Genomic DNA, 25,572 nt, shown 5'->3' on the forward strand with positions numbered 1-25,572 from the left:
ATTTAACAGCTTTTTAAAAATACCACTTATTAATGCACAGTTTTGTAGATCAGAAGTCCAGCATAGTATGCCTGGGTTCTCTACTCGTAGTACTACAAGGTTGAAATAAAGGTGTTGGGCACCTTGTCTGGGGCTCTGAGGAAAAGTCCACTTCCAAATTTATTTTTGTTGTCAGAATAATTCACTTCCTTGCAGTTGTAGGACCGAGGTCCCCATTTTCTAGATAGTTGATGCCAACCCAGAGAAGACTGACTGCGTTTGAATGGTTATGTGTTTAGGTCAGGCGCACCTGGATAAAGTCAACCGTGCCATGTAACATGACCTAATCACAGGAGTAAAATTCCACAAATTCTGTCTGGGGAATTAGGGAGAACATATATAGCAGAGGCAGGGGTAAAAAGTCTTGGGAGCCATCCTAAAATTCTGGTAGGAAGTGGACAGATTGAAAGTAGTATATCTGACATGTTGAGCAAAAGAAACCAAACACGAAAGAGTACATACTGTTCTATTCCATCTATATGAAGTTCAAAATAGGCAAAACTAACCAGTGCTGTCAGATAAAGTCAAGTAGTGGTGACCCTTAGTGCCAAACAACAGTATATAGGAAAAAAAGGATTTATTCATTCAACAAGTACACATTGAATGCCTCTCAAAGCTAAATAAAGTGAATTTCATGGCAATCAAGATAAGGCCTCTGTCCTCAAGTAGCTTAAAAATCTATCAGGGAAGGGCGCCTCGCTGGCTGAGAGCATGTGACTCTTGATCTCAGGGCTGTGACTGTGAGCACCATGTTGGGGGATGGGGTAGAGATTACTTTAAAAAATAAAATCTTTTAAAAAGGTAATCTATCAGGGAAAACAGAGACTAAGAGTCTACAGACTAAGAAGCTAATAAATAAATATTTACCATGAATTGTGATAAGCCTCACACATGGAAAAATAGGAGGCACTCTGAGAACACAGAGTAGAGGAACACAAAGTAGTTTAGGGGGCCAAAAAGTGATATTTAAACCAAGACCCGAAAAAATTTAGGTAGGCAAAGAAGGGGTAATACTTGACTTGGTGACACTGGTTGATTGTGAACTGATCATCACTTACCTGTAAGACATGACTATCTAGAGGCCATATAGTCTCTGTCTCCATCATTATGAGAACAGTGTGAGGAACAATGGAAGCACTAGCACTGCTCTACACTATGCTGGCCAAACAATTCCTTTAATGCTATGACATTATCAGTTCTAGACATTCTTCCACCAAATGAATACTGACAAGGTAGAGAGTGACTTGAAGGTAACCATTGCCACAGCATAGAAGCTTGAATCAGTGTGAAAAGAGCATGGCAAAACAGCCCAGTGGCTTCATGTTCAGGTTCTGGAATCAGACTGCCTGGGTTGTAATCCTAACTCCATCACTTGCTGTGTGTGTCCTTGGTCATTCACCTTCTGCAAGCCTCAGTTTCCTCATCCCTAAAATAAGGCAATAATGTAAAAATTGCCAAGTAATTAAAGAGTAGCTTCTTTAAGAAATACAGGTGTCTTCAGGTGGAAGATGTTTTAGACTCCTTCTGCGTAAGTTATGGTGCTGGTACATTTTGAATGCATATGAGGAAGAACTCTTCTCCTGCCACTCTGTCTGACTCACCAGCCATACCCAATTGTCATTGCCCAAACACACAAAGCTCACTTCAATGCCTATACATTTTTCCAACTTGTTCCTTTCCTCTGGCATGTCCTACCTACTCTTGTTTCATCAAACAGTTTCTATTCATCCTCCAGAGTCTCAGCTCATGCATTGCCTTGCTGATGAAGATGTTACTGTCTGTACAAGACAGAACTGGGTGATCATTTGTCCATGATCTCAGAGCACTCTGAATATATCTATTTCAACATGCAAACTGTACCATAGTTGCTTATTCATGCATTCATCTCTCATTGTTATGAGCCTCTTGAGGGGTAAGACTGTACACAGCACTTGGACCATGGTAGGCAGTAAAAATGTTCACTGAAAGAACTGAATGAATGAATACTGATGTAATTGGCAATAAATTCCTGCCACCAGTAATATTTAAACAAAGACTATCAGGCATATACAGAGAGTATTGGAGTGTCTGACACTCAACTTGCTAATCACTGAACAGGACCCTCCAAACCTGAGAGTCCTTAGTGCTAGATGAAGAAAACTAAATCACAAGGGCAGAGAAAAGGAAAAGTTGTATGTTCAGGGAATAGCAAGTGCCTCTGTTTGCCTGAGCAAGAGAGGACAGGATAGAGACAGGTCTGCAGCAAGAAAGTGATGGCACACACAAAAGAGTAAAGAACAATTATTTAATAAAGCCACTACTTGAGGGATGCCTGGGTGGCTCAGTCAGTTGGGCGTCCGACTTCAGCTCAGGTCATGATCTCACGATTCATGGGTTCGAGCCCCACATCGGGTTCTGTGCTCTCAGCTCAGAGCCTGGCACCTGTTTCGGATTCTGTCTCTCTCTCTGTCTCTCTTTCTCTCTCTCTCTCTCCCTCTCTCTCTCTCTCTCTCCTCCTCCTCCTCCTGGCTCGCACTGTCTCTCTCTCTCAAAAATAAATAAACATTCAAAAAAATGTAAAGGTACTACTTGATAGCGGTGGGCAAGGTAAAGTGCCCATCATGGGATGATAAATCTTGCAGAGCCTAGCAATAGCAGACAGCTGATTTCCACCCATGGTTCCAACAGGGCTAGGGGAAGCAAGTAGAGTTACCAGAACACTGTAAAAATGGATTGATTTGATGTGAGTTCTGGCCTAAGTAGAAGAACAGGACTTGGTCTCTGCCAAAATCAGAGTTCTACAGAAAGAGAGAAGGGAAGAATAAATATTTAGGCATCCCATCACCTTCCAATATCCTTTCAGTGCCAGCCAACAGCCAGACACAACAAAAATCTGGACAGCAAGGAAGTTCAGGGGAGGCAATCTATAGAAGTCAGCCTTCTGAACTCCAGAGTAGGTCAGAGAATGAGTAACAGTAGACTAATGGTGTGAACATCATTTGGTGAGCCCTCAGAGTCTAGGGTTTGGGGGTGACATGATCCAGGCTTCATCTGAGGATGTTTAGTCTAGTGGCTGTAATCAGAATGAACTCTGAATGGGGAGAGGGAGATGGAGGCAGGGAAACAAACTAGGAAATCACTGTAATGGCTCAAGCAAGGCGGGGAGGAACATAAGCAAGGGGACGCACTCACTATTCATATCAGCCCCTTGGATGGCTCTTGATTCTCCAGCAGGTTGCACAATCCCTGGGCTGTTTACCCTCCTTGCAAGCAGCCCACCAAGTCACAGAGGTGGAAAATAAAGGTCTCCAAACTGAGAAAATGTTTCTGGTGTATACCTTTCAGTCTCCCCCTGATATTCACTTTCTCTCCTTTGCTTTGTGTCTATATATACTGAGCAGAACTAGAGGAAACTAGCCGCAGCAACTGGAGGTCACAGAGCAGAGGGCAGTAACTGAGCTTCTTACCACAAAACGCCCCCCCCCCCACCCAAAAAAAATGAATAGAGATCCACAGGAAGAAAGCCCTGCTTGATTATTAGTCACCATTTCTCCCAAACTGTGACATCTTAATGCTTCTCTGGCTATCCTCCCTCTCTTCATACAGTGACCAAATCCATCCTTCCTGCCTTCTCCCTCCCAAAAACTATCTTCCTTGGGCCCTATCTCAAAGGGACTCATTCTCAGATATTACATTCAAAAGCTATCTGACAACATTTTCTACAACTAGATCAGCACAGAGATGACTAGAAGAAGCTTCATGTGACTCTATAACATACTCTGTAACTCTTGTCTTTCTGCATGAGCAGATGTAGATTCCTTCTTCCAGTGCCACTATATCTTATCTCCAACCCAGCATGCATCACACATCAGCACCCAGCCATGTGGGTGCAGCCAGAGTAGGCACCTGATAGTTCCTTTTACAAGGCAGATAGGAAATGGCTCTGGTTTTATTTTTTGTTTTCTGTTCAGAATGAGACTCTTTTTATTAGTAATATTATTATGCAAAGTTTCCTAAAATAAAAAGAGCCAGTAACTACTTTAGTCCTTAGCTGTTTTCTGAGACACTATGCAGCAAGGCCTCACTGGATTGGGATTTACTTCTTTTCTCCACTGCCTAATTAGAAGCTTATCTCTGCTAAGAGGATTACTTACAATACAGTATCACTGAGCACATGGGGAGCCTTTAAAGATTTGTTCTTCTCTCAACAAACTCCTTGCCACGCTTTTCAAAATCAAAGTGTGGAAGGAAGAAACATCTGAAAAAGAAAAAGGCTGAGTTACCACACACCTAGAAGCTTTTCCCCTACTGACTCATTACTATTTTCATTAGCAACATGAATCAACAATTCCCGATAAATAATTTCTATTCTCAGACAGAAGGGTAAAAATAATACAAAGCAGCAACACAACATGTGTGTGTGTGTGTGTGTGTGTGTGTGTGTGTGAGAGAGAGAGAGAGAGAGACAGAGACAGAGACAGACAGAGAGAGACTGTGCTCCCTACACACATACACACACACACACACACAAAAGTACACACTCATTCTTTCTAACTGGTCCTAAAACAATCCTGTTTGCACGATTAGAACTGCATTTGAGGATGAGCACTGGGTATTGTATGGAAACCAATTTGACAGTAAATTTCATATATTGAAAAAAAAAACGCATTTGAGTCAGAGTTCTTAGAACAAATGAAGAGTTCATGAGAATCTCCCATGCCACCTGTCTGTCTACTCCCAAGGATAACAGGAATACCAGATGGTCCATCCATTAGCTTTTGCTTAGATTCAGGGCTGTTGTGGAGACAGTCAGATGCCCCTAAATGGAAAAGCAAGGCCAGTTGAAGGCCAAAGTGGCAAGAAACCACTTAGAAACCATGTGTGCCCTTGAAACAGTAAATAATACTGTGTGGATTCAACAATTCATTTTGTTGATGAACCTAGGACACATTTATCTTACCAAAAATTTGTCTTTGTTTTCAGACATCCTTTTATTTTTTATTCTTTATTTTTTTAATGTTTATTTATTTTTGAGACAGAGAGAGACAGAGTATGAACGGTGGAGGGTCAGAGAGAGAGGGAGACACAGAATCCGAAACAGGCTTCAGGCTCTGAGCTGTCATCACAGAGCCCAACACAGGGCTCAAACTCATGGACCACAAGACATGACCTGAAGCAAAATCGGACGCTCAACCAACTGAGCCACTCAGGCGCCCCCACACATCCTTTTAAAAACCAATTTTAATGACGCTTTCTTTAATTCTCTATTTGTATCCAGATCTGTTTTCCATACAAAGAGCTACACAAACAAATTATTGGAATCATTACCCTTGATGTAATCTAAGTCTCTTTTATTTGACTATGTTTTTTCTTGACTTTCAGATAAACACATGGCAGTTGCCTTCCCAGTGGAGCCCAGTGCAAAAGGTGGGGGTATGGCCCAAAGAGGTCTAAGATATAGCAGTCTCCTCAGAATGGGTGGGAGATGTCGCCACAGGTAAGAGATGGTTGGTTAGGGCTGCATGGATCTGTGCTGCTACAACCATCATCCAGGCATTTGCTCTTTCATCTTCTGATGGGTGGTTCTTGGCTGTTGGCTTAACTTTCAGAAAGCATTCCACTTTCCCAAGCCTCATGGACAAGCTCCTGCTTTTGCATCTTATTTTCTCTAGCAGAAAGGAAAGGAATCCGTACTGGAAAGCTCTGAGAATAGGGGAGAGTGAGTAAATGGCTTTATTTTCCTCCCTCTGGTGGAACATAAGTTCTTGAAGGGCAGGAGCAGAGGAGAGGTGGTGCGTTACAAATTATTAATGTACTAAAATAATCCAATCATAGGAGTATCAGGCTTCTTTTCAAATCAAACCCTGGCTTTTCTGAGGAGGAGGAGAATATGAGCAGTCTGTTGAAAACTTTCTTGGTTTTCAACAAAACATCATTATGTTTCGCTTTGTTTTGTTTTTCAAAAAACATAATTTTCCTGGCTGTGATATGAAATGTTTCATTTTATCAGCTGTGTTAGGCAGTTCAGCTATGGCTATAAATGTTCTCTGGCTTTTGTCATTAGAATGAGTTGTTCAAGTGCACGGTACTCAAAGATGATGTCCTCAAACCATTACAAGCAAAATTCTTTCATCCTTAATTCAAGTAAACATGTCTGGAATAACTTTTGAATCTTGGCATGGGCAAGGGTGTTCTCTTAGAGTCACTTTGCGATCAGTTACCTATAGTAATCTCATCCTCATACCCTACCAATCAGTAATGGCATGTGCTTGAAAAGCAGCTGGCAAGGGTCTCACCTACATGATCTATACATCTGGAACAGGAAAAATTAACTGATATTCAGGCATGTGAGAAAAGCCACATGGCAGAGCAGTAATGCACACTGACTCCGGATGTTTGCCTGGATTCAATTCCCATATCTGTCACTTTTTAGGGCAAGTAGAACAAACAATTTAACCTAAGAGTTATAAATGAAAAAGACTTGGATAAGGACTTAGTACATGGTAAGTACTATACTAAGTGTTAGTTATTGTCATTAAGTCAAGATCTTGGCTTTAACAGGGCTTTAAGCCACCACCAAGAGGAATGAAGGATCCAAGTCTTAGTTTTCCTCCTACTGAAGTGGCCAAGTCATCTCCCATGCCATTCACCAGTCCTTGCTTAGGCTGCCCTGTCTTGCCAGTAATGCCACCATACTAAAAACAATGTTCACTGCTGCCCTCTTCAAACTCTCAGTGCTGCCCTCTCAGTTTCCCGAGTTGATCCTGTTGCTCTTGCAAATATAAGGGAGGATTCTCTTTCACCATTGCTGCATCTCTTCATCAGACTAAGTGTGACCTTGCTCTCTCCATTTTTTAAACATATCACCTATAAAGGGTAGTTGCATCATTTTAGTTTTCTGCAGGACTATCTTTCAAATAACTTGATAAAACCTATAACATGAGTCATGTCAAAACAGCTCAAACATTCTGCTCAGAAAGTACTTTCCCAGAGGTGAAGAGTTAAGATGGCAGAGAAGTAGGGGAACCAGGATCTCCCTTGTCCTTCAAACACTGCTGTATTGAGGTCAGAACACTTGGAATGCCCAGGAAAGCTATTGGCAGAGTGACAGAAAAATCTCCACAGATAGAGGGAGACAGCTTGGTGGGACACAGGTACTTGTATGCGAATTAGGGAACATAAAATAGTGTGGGTACTGAGGGGAGGGGTCCCCTTCTGTGGAAAGACAAAAGGGAGAGAAAGAGAAGCTGTGGATTGTGGTTTTGTGTTAGGACAAGAGAAAAACCTCTCCAGACCACAGATTAGGAGACAAGAAATAGAGTACCAGTCTCCACTCGTAGATGGGAGTTTTCAAAAGTGCCCAACTTTCTGTGACTCTCTCTGGGCTGAAGTGCCACTGTGAACATGCACCCGGGGAGAAGGGAGCCAGCCCCAGGGCACAGTAGTGATCTCAGGGGTGCACTCAGAGAGAAAAGTTCCCTCTCTTGAGTACTGTGGGAAGAGGGTATATTGCCTCCCCCCCTCCAAGGACAAAAGACCCTGCAGGTGCCAGCCATATCAGCAGGTTGGAGTGACTACCCCAGAACCAAGTTGCACAGTGCGGGACCCTTTAAGTCATCCATCAGGTTTTGAAGCCCAACTGAGCGCCTAAGAGGCATGGGAGACTATGGAGTAGGACAGGCCACCCACCCATGAAACTCTATGAGGACTGGCTGAACAGCGTGCTTTGTGACACTGGGGCAGGGAGGAGAGATTGGGGTGTCACCATTTTTCTTCATGTCACCAACATGGTGGCCTTCATGGAACAGCACAGTGGCCCACCGTGGAGGTGGGACCCACTTACACCAAACCCTGCCCCTCCATGCCTGGCAACTGTTTACTGGAGTGGGACTGATACTGAGCAGATGGCCTCTCCTCCAAACCAGCACAGCCACTGGTCCCAGGCACTAACAGACGACTGTCCTGATGTTTTGTATATTAGTCTGTTGCTTTTTTTTCCTCTCTCTCTTTTCCTTTCTTTCCTTCTCTTTTCTCTTATTTTCTTTCTACCTTCTTCTTTTTGTCCTTTGGAATCCAGCTCACAGTTCCTGATTTGATTTTTGGTCAATTCTTATTTTTTTTTCTTGTTTTCTTTTTTCTCTGCTTTGTTTATCTATTTAATCAGGCATTTTTACTCCATTCTTTTTACATCTTTTCTATATCTCCTTCTTCTTTTCCTTTCTCTCTCTCTGGATTAAGCCTGGTAGTTTCTCTGATTCTCTGCTTAGTCTTTTTTTTTTATCTTTTCAAGTACATATTTATTGTCACTTCTGTGCCATTTACACTCCCTGAGGTCAGGGATAGCACATCAGTTTTGCACTATATATGAGAAGTATGGTAAATTGTAAGAGTCATATAAAACAGCATGTGTAAAAGAGGGAAGAAAAGAAAATTGAGACAAATATCATGGACAGCATTTTCTATTAAAAAATGAGTGACTAACATGTATTGAACACTTACTAAATGATAGACTATGTCAAGTGGTTTTATAAGTAATTAATTCAATCAATTATCCTCTCCACAAATACCTATTGAGCATCTACTGTTTGCCAGATACATCTAAATACAGTTTTAAACCAGAGCCAATTCTTACCCTTATGGAACTCACATTATTCTTCTATTAATAGTCATAATGCTATAAAAGAATAATAACTAGATTTATTGAATGCCACATATATTTTTTTTTTATTTTTTTTAACGTTTATTTATTTTTGAGACAGAGATAGAGCATGAACGGGGGAGGGTCAGAGAGAGAGAGGGAGACACAGAATCTGAAACAGGCTCCAGGCTCTGAGCAGTCAGCACAGAGCCTGACACGGGGCTTGAACTCATGGACAGTGAGATCATGACCTGAGCCGAAGTCGGACGCTTAACCAACTGAGCCACCCAGGCGCCCCTGAATGCCACATATATTTTTAAGCTTCTGTTCACATGTGTGTCACAAAAACCCTAACAAATGATTACTATTATGATTTTATAGATGAGAAATTTGAGACTTAGTGTGAGCAAATCACTTTTCTAAGGTCACACCTTACTATGTCTGTGATAACAAATACTATTGTGATAGTTCTGAAACAATAATGGCCATATCAGTCAGCTGTGGTCCTTGCTAAAAATGCCAAAGTTTGAGCTGTACCCTTCAAGATTCTCTTTTAGTTGGTCTAGAGTGAAGCTAAGAGGAGACACGAATGTTAACGGATCTCAATGTTTTGATCAAAAAGCATTTGGTGTGGGGCTCCTGCGTGGCTCAGTAGGTCAGGCATCCGACTTCAGCTCAGGTCATGATGTCAAGGGTGGTGGGTTTGGGCCCCACATGGAGCTCTGTGCTAACAGCTCAGAGCCTGGAGCCCGCTTCAGATTCTATGTCTCCCTCTCTCTCTGCCCCTCCCTTACACTCTATCTCTCTCTCTCAAAAATAAATAAATATTAATTTAAAAAAAACATTTGTGTTGGTGATGTCAAGATTGTAAGAAACAAGCCACACAAAGAAAGACAAAAATTGCATGGAATCACTTATGTGAAAAATTAAAAAAAAAAAATCAGACTTGTAGAAACCGAGAATAGAAAGTAGAATGGTGGTTGCCTGGTAGCTGGGGAGTGGGGAAAATGAAGAGAGGTTAGCAAAAGGGCATAAACTTTCCATTTGAAGATGAATAAGGTCTGAGGGCCTAATGTATAACATGGTGACCAGAAATCATAATCCTGTATTACATAATTGAAATGTGCTGAGTAGAACTTAAGTGTTCTCACAGGAAAAAAAAAAAAAAAAGAAAGTTACTGCATGAGGTGACGGATGTGATAATTTGATTTGTCATATACCTCAATAATCTGCTTAATCTTTTTATTGCACCTTTCATTTTTTCTTTTTGTATGGGATCAGGTCCCTTGCCCTTTCCTCTTTTCCATGGTTACTTCAATGAGTAATTCAAACCACACCAGATGGACTATCTAAACATTCCACCACTACAAGTAAAGAGGAGCTTTGTAGACGACTATCCTATGGGACAGGGCAGTGCAACAACAGAGTGCACACTCCACACTCCAAAAACACTTCCTGAAGTGCCAAGCCCTGGACAGTGTATGACCCATTCTTAATATAGTAGTTCTCACACATGCAGAACACATAACAAGCTATTAAAACACATAAAAGACAGAAACCTAGCCAAAATGACAAAACAGAATAATTCTCCTCAAAGGAAATTCCAGGAAGAAACGATAGCCAGAGAATTGCTCAAAACAGATATAAACCATATATCTGAAGAATTTAGAATAACAGTCATAAGATTAATAGCCAGGCTTGAAAAAAGCACAGAAGACAGCAGAGAATCTATTGTTGCAGAGTTCAAAAACCTAAGAAATAGTTACAATGAATAAAGAAAGGCTATGTGAGATGCAAAATAAACTAGATGCAGTGACAGCGAGGATGGAAGAAGCAGATGAGAGAATAGGTGAAACAGAAGATAAAATTATTGAAAATGATGAAGCTAAAAAAGGTAAGAAAAGTTACTAGACCACAAGGGGAGAATTAGAGACCTAAGTGATTCAATGAAACAAAATAATATCCATATCATAGGAGTTTCAGAAGAAGAAGAGAGAAAGGGGCATAAGGTGTATTTGAACAAATTATAGAAACTTCCCTAATTTGGGGAAGGAAACAGGCATCCAAGTCCAAGAGGCACAGAGAACTCCTTTCAAATCAACAAAAATAGGTCAACACCATGACATGTCATGATGAAACTAGCAAAGTACAAAGATAAAGAGAGAATTCTGAAAGCAGCTAGGGACAAACAGGTCTTAACCAATAAGGGTAGACACATAAGGATGGTAGCAGACCTGTCCACTAAAACTTGGCAGGCCAGAAGGGAGTGGCAGGAACTATTCAATGTGCTAAATAGGGAAAATATGCAGCCAAGAATCCTTTATCCATCAAGGCTGTCATTCAGAATAGAAGAAGAGACAAAGGCTTTCCCAAACAAAAACTAAAGGAGTTCCTGACCATGCAACCAGCCCTACAGAAGATCCTAAGAGGGACTCTGTGAGCTGAAAGCAACAAAGACTACAAAAGACCAGAGACATCACCACAAGCACATATCCTACAGATACCACAGTGACACTAAATCTATATCTTTCAATAATCACTCTGAATATAAATGGACTAAATGCCCAGTCAAAATACATAGGGTATCAGAATGGATTCAAGAAAAAGATCCATCTATATGCTCTCTATAAGACACTCATTTTAGACCTGAGGACACCTCCAGATTGAAAGTGAGGGGATGGAGAATCATCTATCATGCTACTGGACGGCAAAAGAAAGCCAGACTAGCCACGCTTATATCAGAAAAATTAGATTTTAAAACAAATGTTGTAACAAGAGATGAAGAAAGGCAATATATCATAATTAAGAGGTCTATACATCAATAAGAGCTAACAATTATAAATGTTTATGCCCCCAATGTGATACAGCCAAATATATAAATCAATTTGTCATAAACATAAACAATGTATAGATAATAATACCATGATGGCAGGGGACTTTAATACTCCACTTACAACAATGGACAGATCATCTAGGCAGAAAATCAATAAGGAAACAACAGCTCTGAGTGACACATTGGACTAAATGGACTTAATAGATATATTCTGAACTTTTCATTCAAAAGCAGCAGAATACATTCTTCTCAAGTGCACATGGAACATTCTCCAAAATAGATAACATACAAGGTCACAAAATATCCCTCAACAAATATAGAAGGATTGAGGTCATACCATGCATATTGTCAGATCACAGTGCTATGAAACTTGAAATCAGTCACAAGAAAAAATTTGGAAAGCCCCCAGATACATGAAGGTTAAAGAATATTCTACTAAAGACTGAATGGGTCAACCAGGAAATTAAAGAAGGGATTAAAAAATACATGGAAGAAAATGAAAATTAAAAAACACAACAGTCCCAACTGTTTGGGATGCAGCAAAGGCAGTCCTAAAAGGAAAATACATTACAATTCAGGCCTATCTCAAGAAGTAAGAAAGGTCCCAAATACATAACCTAAACTCAAACCTAAAAGAACTAGAAAGACAGCAGCAAAGAAAGCCCAAAGCCAGCCAAACAAGAGAAATAATAAGATTAGAGCAGAAATAAACAATATAGAATTCAAAAAAACCCACAAAAAACAGTTAAACAGATCAATGAATCTAAGAGCTGATTTTTTGAAAGAATAAACAAAATTGATAAACCCCTAGCCAGACTTCTCAAAAAGAAAAGAGAGAGGACCCAAGTAGATAAAATCACAAATGAAGGAGGAGAGATCACAACCAACACTACAGAAATACAAACAATTATTAGAGAATACTATGAAAAATTATATGCCAACAAACTGGAAAATCTGGAAGACATGGACAAATTTCCAGACACTCACACACTACCAAGAATCAAATGGGAAGAAATAGAAAATTTGAACAGACCCATAACCAGTGAAGATTGAATCAGTTATCAAAAATCTCCCAACAAATAAGAGTTCTGGCCTACATGGCCTCCCAGAGGAACTCTACCAGACATTTAAAGCAAAATTAATACCTATTCTTCTCAGCTCTTCCAAAAATATACAAATTGAAGGAAAGCTTCCAGACTCGTTCTATGAATACAGCATTACAATCAAACAACAAAATAAAATAAAGTGAATCCACATTGACAAAGAAGTCAAAATTTAACTCTTTGCAGATGACATGATACTCTACATGGAAAACCTGAAATACTCTGCCAAAATACTGCTAGACTGACACATGAATTCAGCTAAGTTGCAGGATATAAAATCAATGTACCGAAATCAGCTGGATTTCTATATGCCAATAATGAAGCAACAGAAAGAGATATTAAGGAATCAATCCCATTTACAATTGTACCAAGAACCATAAATACCTAGGAATAAACCTAACCAAAGAGGTGAAAGATCTGTATGCTGAAAACCACAGAAAAATTATGAAAGAAATTGAAGAAGACACAAAGAAATGGAAAAAAACATTACATGCTCATGGATTGGAAGAACAAATATTGTCAAAATGTTGATACTATTCTAAGCAATCCACACATTCATTGCAATCCCAATAAAAATAGCACCAGCATTCATCACAGAGCTAGAACAAATGATCCTAAAATCTGTATGGAACCACAAAAGACACAAAATAGCCAAATAATGTTGAAAAAGAAAACCAAAGCTGGAGGCATCACAATCCCAGACTTTGGCATGTATTACAAAGCTATAATCATCAAGACTGTATGGTATTGGCACAAAAACAGACAAGTAGATCAATGGAATACAATAGAAAACCCAGAAATGGACCCACAAATATATGGCCAACTAATCTTCAACAAAGCAGGAAAGAGTATACAATGGAAGAAAAGACAGTCTCTTTAGCAAATGGTACTGGGAGAACTGGATAGCAAATGCAGAAGAATGAAACTAGACCACTTTCTTACACCATACACAAAAAAAAAATTCAAAATGGATGAAAGACATAAATGTGAGACAGGAAACCATCTTTGACCTCCACCACAGAAACTTATTTGACATGTCTTCGAAGACAAGGGAAATAAAAGCAAAAATGAATTATTGGGACTTCATCAAGACAAAAAGCTTCTGCACACCAAAGGAAATATTCAACAAAACTAAAGGCAATTGACAGAATGGGAGAGCATATTTGCAAATGACATATCAGATAAAGGGTTAGTACCTAAAAATATAAAGAATTTACTGGGAGGAACCAAGACAGCGAAACAGCATGGAAGTTTTTTTTGCATCTTGCATCCATGAAAAACAGCCAGATCAACACTAAACCATCCTGCACAACTAGAAAACTGATTTGAGGATTAACACAACAATCTGCACAACCTAAACCACAGAACTCAGCAGGTACGCGGCACGGAGAGGTGAACTGGAGAAGAGAGAAGCCGAACAGGGCAGGGAGCTGTTTTTGCTTACAGAGAGAGGACAGAGACAGGGGGAGAGAATGGGAAAAGCACCCCCAAAAGAGCAGCTGGAGAGAAAATGGAAAAGTGGAAACAGCTACTTTTAGACTGAACTAAAAAGGGAGAAAGGAGAAAGTAGAGGGTTTAAATTCCATTAAGACTCTATAAAAGGGGGGGGCACAGAGTCTGAAATGCCGCAGCTCAATATCTGGCAATGCTCTAGTCAGAAGGGCTAATTCCCAGGAGAAGAGTGGGCTCCGGGAGACCCTTGGGCCACATGGGGAAAAGCAGCAGTTCCACTGCTTGAAGAACATTTGGTAGAGGCTGTGCAGCCACCCAGTCCCAGCAGATCCCAGAGAACAACCACATTCACTGGTGCTGTAACAAGGTTGTTAAGGGTGAAGACTGGTGCCAGATGTGTGTTGTGATTTTCCATAATCCCTGAAACGCTGCTGCTATACAATCACGTGAACTTTTTCTGGGGCAGGCTGGCACCCAGCTGCAGTCTCTGGGCATTGGCAGCAGTATAGTACTGCAAACGTTCCTGGGTGGGGCCAGCACCCGGCCATTGTTCAGTGAGACCCTCCCCCAGAGGATCTGAATGGGTCAAAGCCACAGTCCTTCAGAAATGAGGGATTGGGAAACACAGCTGCATTGGAGATAAAACTCAGGACGGAGGTGCCACCTGGCAACCTGATGGCTTGGTCACAGACAGTGAAAAAGCGGGAGTGGACTAAAGCCAGAGACAAAAGATGGGTGCACGATTGTTGGTTGGGGAGAGCACAGACTTCCAATACTAGAGACTACGTAGCTATGTGATGCCATTTTCACACCTCCAGTGCATGTGCATGCACACCTACAAGTGCCACAACAATCCACCCCAGCAAGCTAAGCAGCGCCATGTAGTGGAGAATGGAGCCATTACACTAAGCCCTGTCCAACTGGACCAAACTCACTCTTCAGGAACACCACAAATCTCTTCACCTGCTTAGTTTATGGACTATAAACTACTTCATAGTTTGACTTCTAGGGGAAAATGATGTAATTTCAATTGTATTTGAGTCTGTTTGCTGGTCCACCTATTCACTTTTCTTTTCTTTTTTTTCTTTTCTTTTCCTTGAATACAGAGAGAAAAAATTGATTTTATTTTCAATTTTAGTAAAAATGTTTTTCTTTACTTTTTCTACTATAATTTTTACCTTTTTGTAAATTTTTCAAATTCTATTTTACTTTCATTATTTCATTTTATTCTATTTCATTATATTCATGTTCTCAAATTTTCAAACGTTTTCCTTCTTTTTCTTGTTTTTCTTTTTTTCCTTTCTTTTTTTTTCCTTTTTTCTCTATAAAGCTCATTTCAATAACCAGACCAAAACACACCTAGGAACTAGCATCATTTATTTGATTTCTGTGTGTGTGTGTGTTGTTTTTAATTTTTTAATTTTAATTTTTTTCCTTATTAATTCCTTTCCTTCCCTCAAAATTATGAAATGAAGGAATTCACCCCAAAAGAAAGAGCAGGAAGAAACAACAGCTAGGGACTTAATCAACACAGATAAAAGCAAGATGTCTGAACCAGAATTTAGAATAACAATAATAATAATACTAGCTGGGGTCAAAAATAGATTAGAATCCCTCTCTGCAGAGATAAAAGAAGTAAAATCTAGTCAGGATGAAATAAAAAATGCTATAACTGAGCTGCAATCTCAAATGGATGCCATGGCGGCAAGGATGGAGGAGACAGAGCAGCGAATCAGCAACATAGAGGACAAACTTATAATGAAGCAGAAAAAAAGAGGGAAACTAAAAAAGAGCACAATTTAAGAATTAGAGAATTCAGTCACTTGCTAAAAAGGAACAACATCAGAATCACAGGGGTCCCAGAAGATGAAAAGACAGAAAAAGGGGTAGAAGGTGAGCAAATCATAGTGGAAAATTTTCCTAACCTGGGGAAAGACACAGACATCAAAATCCAGGAAGCACAAAGGACTCCCATAAGGTTCAAGAAAAACTGACCATTAGCAAGGCATGTCATAGTCAAATTCACAAAATAGTCAGTCAAGGAAAGAGTAATGAAAGCAGCAAGGGAAAAAAAAAAGTCTTTAACCTACAAGGGAAGACAGATAATGTTTGGAGCCAAAGAAACTTGGCAGGCCTCAAAGGAGTGGCAGGATATATTCAATGTGCTGAATCAGAAAAATACGCAGCCAGCAATTCTTTATCCAGCAAGGCTGTCATCCAAAATAAAAGGAGAGACTAAAAGTTTCCCAGACAAATAAAAATTAAATCAGTTCATGACCACTACACCAGCCTTGAAAGAAATTTTAAGGGGGACTCTCTGAGAGGAGAAAAAAATGAAAAAAAAAAAACCACCAAAAGCAACAAAGTCTAGAAACGACTAGAGAATGCCACCAGAAACTCCAAGAAACATAATGGCAATAAAGAAACTCTACAAGAAACATAATGGCAATAAACTCATAACTCTCAGTGCTCACTCTAAACGTCAATGGATTAATGCTCCAATTCAAAGACATAGGGTAACAGAATGGATAAGAAAACAAGAGCCAACTATATGCTGTTTACAAGAGACCTACTTTAGGCCTAAAGACATCTTCAGATTGAAAGTAAGGGGATGGAGAACCGTCAATCATGCTAATGGTCGACAAAAGAAAGCTGGAGTAGCCATACTTATATCAGACAATCTAGACTTTAAAATAAAGACAGTAACAAGAGATGAAGAAAGGCGTTATATCATAATTAAGGGGTCTATCCACCAAGAAGACCCAACAATTGTAAACATTTATGCGCCAAATGTGGAACACCCAAATATATAAATCAATTAATCACAAATATAAAGAAACTCATTAGTAATAATACTGTAATAGTAGGAGACTTCAACACCTGACCCACAGCAATGGACAGATCATATAAACAGAAAATCAACAAGGAAACAATGGCTTTGAATGACACACTGGACCAGATGGACATAACAGATATATTCAGAACATTTCATCCGAAAGCAACAGAATATACATTCTTCTCTGGTGCACATGGAATGTTTTCCAGAATAGATCACATATTAGGACACAAATAAGCCCTCAACAAGTACAAAAAATATTGAGATCATACCATGCATGTTTCCAGACCACAATGCTATGAAACTCCAAATCAACCACAAGAAAAAATTAGGAAAGGTAACAAATACTTGGAGACTAAAGACCATCCTACTAAAGAACGAATGGGCCAACCAAGAAATTAAAGAGGAAATTAAAAGGTACATGGAAGCCAATGAAAATTGAAACACCACAGCCCCAAACCTCTGGGATGCAGCAAAAGTGGTCATAAGAGGGAAGTATATAGCATTCCAGGCCTTCCTAAAGAAGGAGGAAAGGTCTCAGACACACAACCTAACCTTACGCCTTAAAGCTGGAAAAAGAACAGCAAATAAAACCCAAAACCAGCAGAATACAGGAAATAATAAAGATTAGAGCAGAAATTAATGCTATTGAAGCCAAAAAAAAAAAAAAAAAGAATAGATCAATGAAATCAGAAGCTGGTTCTTTGAAAGAATTAACAAAATTGATAAACAACTAGCCAGTTTTATCAAAAATAAAAAGGATAGGACCCAAATAAATAAAATCAAGAATGAAAGAGGAGACGGGGTGCCTGGGTGGTTCTGTTGATTGAGCAACTGACTTCAGCTCAGGTCATGATCTCATGGGTCGTGAGTTTGAGCCCCGCACTGGGCTCTGTGCTGACAACTCAGAGCCTGGAGCCTGCTTCAGATTCTGTGTCCCCTCTCTCTCTTCCCCTTCCCCACTCATGCTCTGCCTCTATCTCAGAAATAAATAAACATTGAAAAAAAAGAACGAAAGAGGAGAGATCACAATGAACACAGCAGAAATGAAAACAATAATAAGAGAATAATATGAGGAATTATATGCCAATAAAATGGGCAATCTGGAAGAAATGTATAAATTCCTAGAAACATATAAACTACCAAAACTGAAAGAGGAAGAAACAGAAAATTTGAACAGACCCATAGCCAGTAAAGAAATTGAATTAGTAATCAAAAAATCTCCCAAAAAACAAGAGTCCAGGGCCAGATGGCTTTCCAGGGGAATTCTACCAAACATTGAAGGAAGAGTTGAGAACTATTCTCTTGAAGCTGTTCCAAAAAATAGAAATGGAAGGAAAACTTCCAAACTCTTTCTATGAAGCCAGCATTACCTTGATTCCAAAACCAGACAAGACCCCACTAAAAAGGATAACTACAGACCAATTTCCCTGATGAACATGGATGCAAAAATCCTCAACAAGATATTAGCCAACCGGATCCAACAATATATTAAAACAATTATTCACCATGACCAAGTGGGATTTATACCTGGGATGCAGGGCTGGTTCAATATCCACAGAACAATCAATGTGCTTCATCACTTCAATAAAAGAAAGATACTCTCAATAAATGCATAGAAAGCATTTGACAAAATACAGCATCCTTTCTTGATAAAAACTCTTAAGAAAGTAGGGATAGAAGGATCATACCTCGAGATTATAAAAGCCATATATTAACGACCCAATGCTAATATCATCCTCAGTGGGGAGAAACTGAGAGCTTCCCCGTAAGGTCAGGAACAAGACAGGGATGTCCACTCTCACCACTGTTATTCAACATAGTATTGGAAGTCTTAGCCTCTGCAATCAGACAACACAAAGAAATAAAAGGCATCCAAATCGGCCAGGAGGAGGTCAAAATTTCACTCTTCACAGATCACATGATACTTTATGTGGAAATCCCAAATATTCCACCAAAAAACTGCTAGAATTTATCCATGAATTCAGCAAAGTTGCAGGATATAAAATCAATGCACAGAAATTTGTTGCATTCCTATACACCATCAATGAAGCAATAGAAAGTGAAATCAAGGAATTGATCCCATTTATAATTACACCAAAAACCATAAAATACCTAGGAATAAACCTAACCAAAGAGGTAAAAAATCTATACACTGAAAACTATAGAAAGTTTATGAAAGAAATTGAAGAAGACACCAAAAAATGGAGAAAGATTCCATGCTCCTGGATAAGAACAAATATTGTTAAAATGTCAATACTACCCAAAGCAATCTACATATTCAATGCAATACCTATCAAAATAACACCAGCATTCCTCACAGGGCTAGAACAAACTATCGTAAAATTTGTATGGAACCAGAAAAGACCCCAAATATCCAAAGCAATCATAAAAAAAAAAAAAATCAAAGCAGGAAGCATCACAATCCCAGACTTCAAGCTGTACTACAAAGCTGTCATCATCAAGGCATTATGGTACTGGCACAAGAACAGACACTCAAATCAATGGAACAGAAAAAGGAACCCAGAAATGGACCCACAAACATATGGCCAACTAATCTTTGACAAAGCAGGAAAGAATATCCAATGGAATAAAGACAGTCTCTTCAGCAAGTGGTGCTGGGAAAACTGGACAGCGACATGCAGAAGAATGAACCTGGACCACTTTCTTACACCATACACAAAACAAAAAACAAAAAACAAAAACAAACAAACAAACAAACAAACCTCAAAATGGATGAAAGACCTAAATGTAAGAAAGGAAGCCATCAAAATCCTTAAGGAGAAAGCAGGCATAAACCTCTTTGATCTTGGCTACCGCAACTTCTTACTCAATACGTCTCTGGAGGCAAGGGAAACAAAAGCAAAAATGAACTATTGGGACCTCATCAAAATAAAAGCTTCTGCACAGCAAAGGAAACAATCAGCAAAACTAAAAGGCAACTGACAGAATGGGAGAACATATTTGCAAACGATGTATCAGATAAGGTGTTAGTTTCCAAAATCTAGAAAGAAATTATCAAACTCAACACCCAAAAAACAAATAATCCAGTGAAGAAATGGGCAAAAGACAGGAATAGACACTTCTCCAAAGAAGACATCTAGATGGCCAACTGACACAGGAAAAAATGCTCAACATCACTCATCATCAGGGAAATACAAATCAAAACCACAATGAGAGACCACCTCACAGCTGTCAGGATGGCTAACATTAACAACTCAGGCAACAACAGATGTTGGTGAGGATGCAGAGAAAGAGGATCTATTTTGCATTGTTGGTGGGAATGCAAACTGGTGCAGCCACTCTGGAAAACAGTGTGGAGGTTCCTCAAAAATTAAAAATATAATTACCCTATGACCCAGCAATTACACTACTAGAAATTTATCTAAAGTATACAGGAGTGCTGATTCAAAGGGGCACATTCACCCCAATGATTATAGAAGCACCATCAACAATAGCTAAATTTTAGAAAGAGCTCCCATGTCCATCAACTGATAAATGGATAAAGAAGACTGGTATATATACACTATGGAATACTACTCAGCGATGAAAAAAAATGAAGTCTTGCCATTTGCGACAACATGGATGAACAACATGGATGGAAACACAGATACCATATGTTTTCACTCATATGTGCAATTTGAGAAACTTAACAGATGACCATAGAGGAAGGGAAAGAAAAATAAGATACAAACAGGGAGGCAAACCATAAGAGACTCTTAAATTCAGAGAATAGACTGAGCGTTGATGGGGGTGGGGTTGGAGGGGTGAAGATAAAGGTGATGGGAATAAAGGAGGACACTTGTTGGGATGAGCACTGGGTGTTATAGGTAAGTAATGAATCACTGGGTTCAATTTCTGAAGCCAAAACTGCACTGTATGTTAGCCAACTTGACAATAAAATAAAAACTTAAATTACACTAAAACAAGAAAGAACATGTATGTATGTATGTATACATATACAAACAAACAAACAACCAAAAAGTCTTTTCACACTAATTAAAAAATTACTCTTCCAGGGAAGTAGTGAAGGTATCTTGATCTCTCTCATAAATCAGTATCATTACACTTTATGCATGCCCCCACACACACCCATCAACACACACTAACACACAAGTATACATATGTGCACATACATAGTCTTGTACAACAGCTTGCTGGAGAATTTTATCCAGCAAGGTCCTCCTTATCTTGAGGACCAATCAACAATTCCAAATTCTGTATGCAATATTCTCAAGGGCACCTATCAAGTTCATATGTGTTATATGTCTATCTGATCAATTAAATTGTTGGAAGCCATTACAGTGACATTTAACATAAAATTTTGTGTACCACCCTTTATTATTTAAAATATTCCCTTGTTATCACTAAGATGAAGAATGTCTGCAAAGCAGATAGCCTCTGGTCTCAAGAATCAATGAAAGCAAGTCGGTTTGCCTCCATTAAGATCAAAGATCAAAGAACGGTATAAATATACAAACAGAAGTCCATAATAACAAGTCCAAACAGTGTACAGGGGTAGCCTCAAGGTTGGTGCATGAGCCTTGTAATCAGAAAGACTAGGATTCAAATCCCGGTATGGACACTAATTAGTTTCTGACCTTCAATTTTCTTACCCAGTCTGTGCATCAGTGTTCTCCTCTGTAGGATTCAGATACTAATACTGCCTTCATAGATATGTTGTAAGGATTAAGTGAGAAAATTAGGTAAGCCATTTGGTGCAGTACATAGTAAGCATGTGTTTAAAAGCTACTATTTCCTGATGAGAATCATTCACGATGGATTCTAAAATAAACCAAACAGTTCTTATCTAGATAAGATCTTCAAGATGGTTAGTGAGTTACTGGCCAGGTGCCATTTTACCCTCTTTCCAGATACCCAGATACCTTGATAGTGTGATTTGCAAAGCACCACAGAGCAAGGCAACATAAGTCAAAATAGCCAGATATTCTATCAGACAAGCCCAGCCCTTAGGGAAGAGTCTAAGGAAAGGATGGCAAAACTGAGTGTGGGATGGAGCTTTCAAAGTGAGGCAAATTCACTCAATAAATAGTTACAGGACACCCGTGCCAGGCACTGTTCAGAGCTGAGAGTACAGCATGAATGAAAATGGGCAAAAACTCTCCCCTGTGGAGTTCACACTGTAGTTCAGGGAAGCAGAAAATAAACAACTAAATTAATAAAATATAAAATATATAATATGTCTGATGGTGATATGTGCTATAGAGGGAAAAATCCAGCAAGGCATGGGAATAAACAGAGCCAGGATGGATAATACTCTCTCAAGATAAAGCAGAAAAACCCATGCATTACTCCATCAATATCAACTCCCCTGGCCCTTGATCCACAAGTAACTGCAGATGACCACACCATTAATTAATACTCAGTAACTATTTTTTGAGTGAATGACATGTCTCAAGAGAAAACCAAAATCTCGAAAATAAAGCAAACTTTACATACTTGTGTCAACTAAGTAGAATTAGTGTCTGGTACACTTAAACACTCAATAATAGTTGTTGCATAATTCAATGTCTTAGCAAGTAAATGAAAGGATTACAGGTTTTCAGGAAAAGCAATCACAGCTCCATCCACAGAGCCAGGCTGTGTTGTATAGTGACTGCAACATCTATAATTTGAATAACATGTGCCTGATTGCTCACCCATACCTGGCATTCCTCTAAGTACTTTACATGGATTATCTCCTTTGAGCCTTTCAATAATACTGGAGATTCAGGGGAGGAGCCACCCAGTAAAGGAGTTGTGAAAGCCTTCTCTCTTGAGTGGTGCCCTTCCCTGTGGAAAAGTGCATCCTTATCAGTCAATAAGTTGGGTCCTGAGTCAACTTCAGAACACTGATTCTGATCACCAATCCATCAGGTGCTCTTCAAATTGTCAAACACCGATGTTCACAATCTTTCTACCCAGCTGCCAGCTCTTCTCAGCAAACCACTGTTTCTGATAACCCTCCAGTCCAGACTCAGAACTTAGTATCTTTTCTCTTTCAATCATTCTATTGGTGTTATCCAGCACTCACTGTATCCAAACTCTAGAAGCAATAAGAAGGTCCATAAGTTTACAAACAGACCAAGAAAAAAAGCTGAACACTTTATTTTTTTTTTTTATTTTTAGAGAGAGACAGAGAGAGTAAGCAGGAGAGAGGGGCAGGGGGAAAGAGAGAGAGAGAATCTCAAGCAGGCTCCATGCCCAGTGCCGAGGCCAACAGGGAACTTGATCCTACGACCCCAGGACTATGACCTGAGCCAAAGTCGGCCGCTTAACCGATTGAGCCACCCAGGCGCCCCAGTAGTTCAGGCTTTAATTGAAGGGGAGTGGGAGGCTGCTGAAGGGTATATGCAGGAGAGCAACAGGATCAGATTAGCATTGAACTTGGACCACATATGGCACAGGGGCATGAGGCCCCCTCCCTCCAGTTATGTTCCTTTGTGCATCTGCACTATTGCCTCCACTTCCTTACTAAATGCTGCCTCTTTCCTTTTAAAGCACTGGAAAAAAGTATGAAGTGGGCATTGTTCGTTCCCAGAACTGGTTACATCCTTACTTCTGTAGTAACTTGTTTTTCCTGGTAAATCTAATCTTCTTTCTCTTAATTAGCATTTGGGTTTTCGGTAGCTCTGACTTCTTGTAAATCAGCACTGATTTTCATCTCCTAAATACTGAAGATGGGATCCAGCTGGCAGGCATGGGTTCTACTGAATTTGTCTGGGACCGGCTTTTGCTTGGCAAGCAGCTGCTGACGAGGCTCACCCTGTGGCTCATTTTTGGGGGTTTTCTTTTGTGCAGCCAGAACACAGTTCCACCTAGCTCTTCTCCCAGCCATGTGAAGCTGCCTATACCAACCTGCAGGACCTCTCTGTCCTCCCAACTTGAGTGGTTCTCCAACCTGGGAATCAAAATCATCCTCCAAATGTATGAATCAAAGTCTTCAGTCCTCTCTTGCACCTGTTGTTTGCATCACAGGGCAAGTTCATTACTTTGCTTTCTTTCTTTCACTTTAAAGTGTTCAGCCTTCTTGGGGCACCTGGATGGCTCAGTTGATTGAATGTCTGACTCTTGATTTCAGCTCAGGTCATTGGGTCAGTGCATGGAACACTCTTCTCCTTCCTCTACCCATCTTCATCTGACTGCCACCTGCTTATTCTTCAGATCTCCGCTTAAATATCATTTCCTTGAAAAGGCTTTTCTTAGCTTCCTCTAGGTTAGATCCCTTGCTCTCTTCTCATAATCCCTATATTTCCATTTCCATAATACTCATCAACTTTGTGATTAGTACTGATTTATTTATCAGTCTTCCCTTGTAACTAGAGACCTTTGTAAGTGCTCATTAAACACCTGTTAAATTAATCAATTGATTGAAGTAAAATTTATTTTGTGAATCTAGATGCTTCTTTCTCCCTGAATTCTAAATTGAAAGAAAAAAAATTAGGAAACATCTCAGGAGAGAAGAAAAAGGACAATTCCAGCAGTTTAGGCTTTATGATCATCCCATACATTTCCTCACTAGTATGTGCCCACCCAAAACACATTCTATATAACTACCTTCCCACCTATCCCTTCCCTTGCACCCAGATATATTATCTTTCCTCTTTCTAATTTATTGTCACTTCCATTCATTCAATGAACATTTATAAAGCAATTTCTGTGTGCCTCATACCGACTCTAAAATTTTTGTTTTCAACACTTCCCAGTTGATGATTTAGGAACTGACTGTAATAAAAATGCAGGTATAAGCAATTTCCTTTTATTTCAGGGGGTAAGAAAATTGGAATTCAAAAATATATTTAGTGAAACCTTAAGGGGAAAAGTTATGAATCTGAGTTGATGGCAACAGAGAAATCAAGATGAATTGTCTTAAACTTCATTATTTCATTGGGTCACAAGTTTTTTAAAAGTTGGATGTTGTTTCAGACATGGTTTTATCCAGAGCTTTGTATAGTCACCAGGCTCTGGCTCCTTTGGGATTCTCTGGGCTCTACTCAGCTTCCCAGATCTCGCTTCTTCCAATACACTGGCAGAGAAGCTCTTCACTACCTCACACAAAAGAAAAAGAAAGCCTTCTTCCCAGGAGCCCCCAGCAAAAATAATTCCTGCCCATCTCTGTGGCCTGAATGGGGCCAGATGCTCATCCTGGAACCAGTTAATGATACACACTGTTTGGTTTAAGCCTGTCAGGAGCCACCTGTGAAGCCAAAAATGGTGCGCATTCCATGCTGGCTGCACAGCTAAGCAAAGTAGAACATATCCCTAAAGGAAAAAAATGAAGGTTATTGAAGAAATGAAAAAATAGATCCCAAAGAAGCAATCAACAGCTGCTTTCCCAAAGCAGCACTCAAGATTTTCCCCTTCACATGAAAAAATATGTCACCATTCCTGTGTAGCTTATAGAATCCCCACTGGTTAGAATTATAAAGAATTATACAGATAGAACACAATCCGTCTCCCTCATATTACAGCAGTTAGGGCTGGGAAAAGTGAAGTAAACTGTACCCAGGTTACACATCTAGTTAATGCCATTGAAAGGAACATAACCCAGGTGTTTTTATTTTTGATTCAACATTCCTTCTTGTATGTCAATACTACACAATCAGGGCAAAATGAGACCATATGATGTGTCATTTCTGTTATTCTCTAAACATAGAGTTTATTTGCACAGAGAGTATGTTTGTTGGGTTTA

The 25,572-nt window shown here is 39.6% G+C and overlaps 1 protein-coding gene across 1 annotated transcript in view; it reads right to left on the bottom strand.

Annotated features, from left to right (window-relative positions):
- Positions 1–4,168: 4,168 nt before the first annotated feature.
- The window catches only part of GIPC2 (GIPC PDZ domain containing family member 2), a 191,279-nt gene continuing 169,875 nt past the window's right edge, over positions 4,169–25,572 (bottom strand). The window contains exon 6 of the mRNA XM_060625306.3: positions 4,169–4,276. Within this exon, the coding sequence (XP_060481289.2) occupies positions 4,182–4,276 (95 nt within the window). The 3' untranslated portion in view covers positions 4,169–4,181. The remainder of the gene's footprint in view (positions 4,277–25,572) is intronic.

The sequence above is a fragment of the Panthera onca genome, chromosome C1, assembly GCF_046562875.1.
Source record: "Panthera onca isolate mPanOnc1 chromosome C1, mPanOnc1 haplotype 2, whole genome shotgun sequence".
NCBI lineage: Eukaryota > Metazoa > Chordata > Mammalia > Carnivora > Felidae > Panthera > Panthera onca.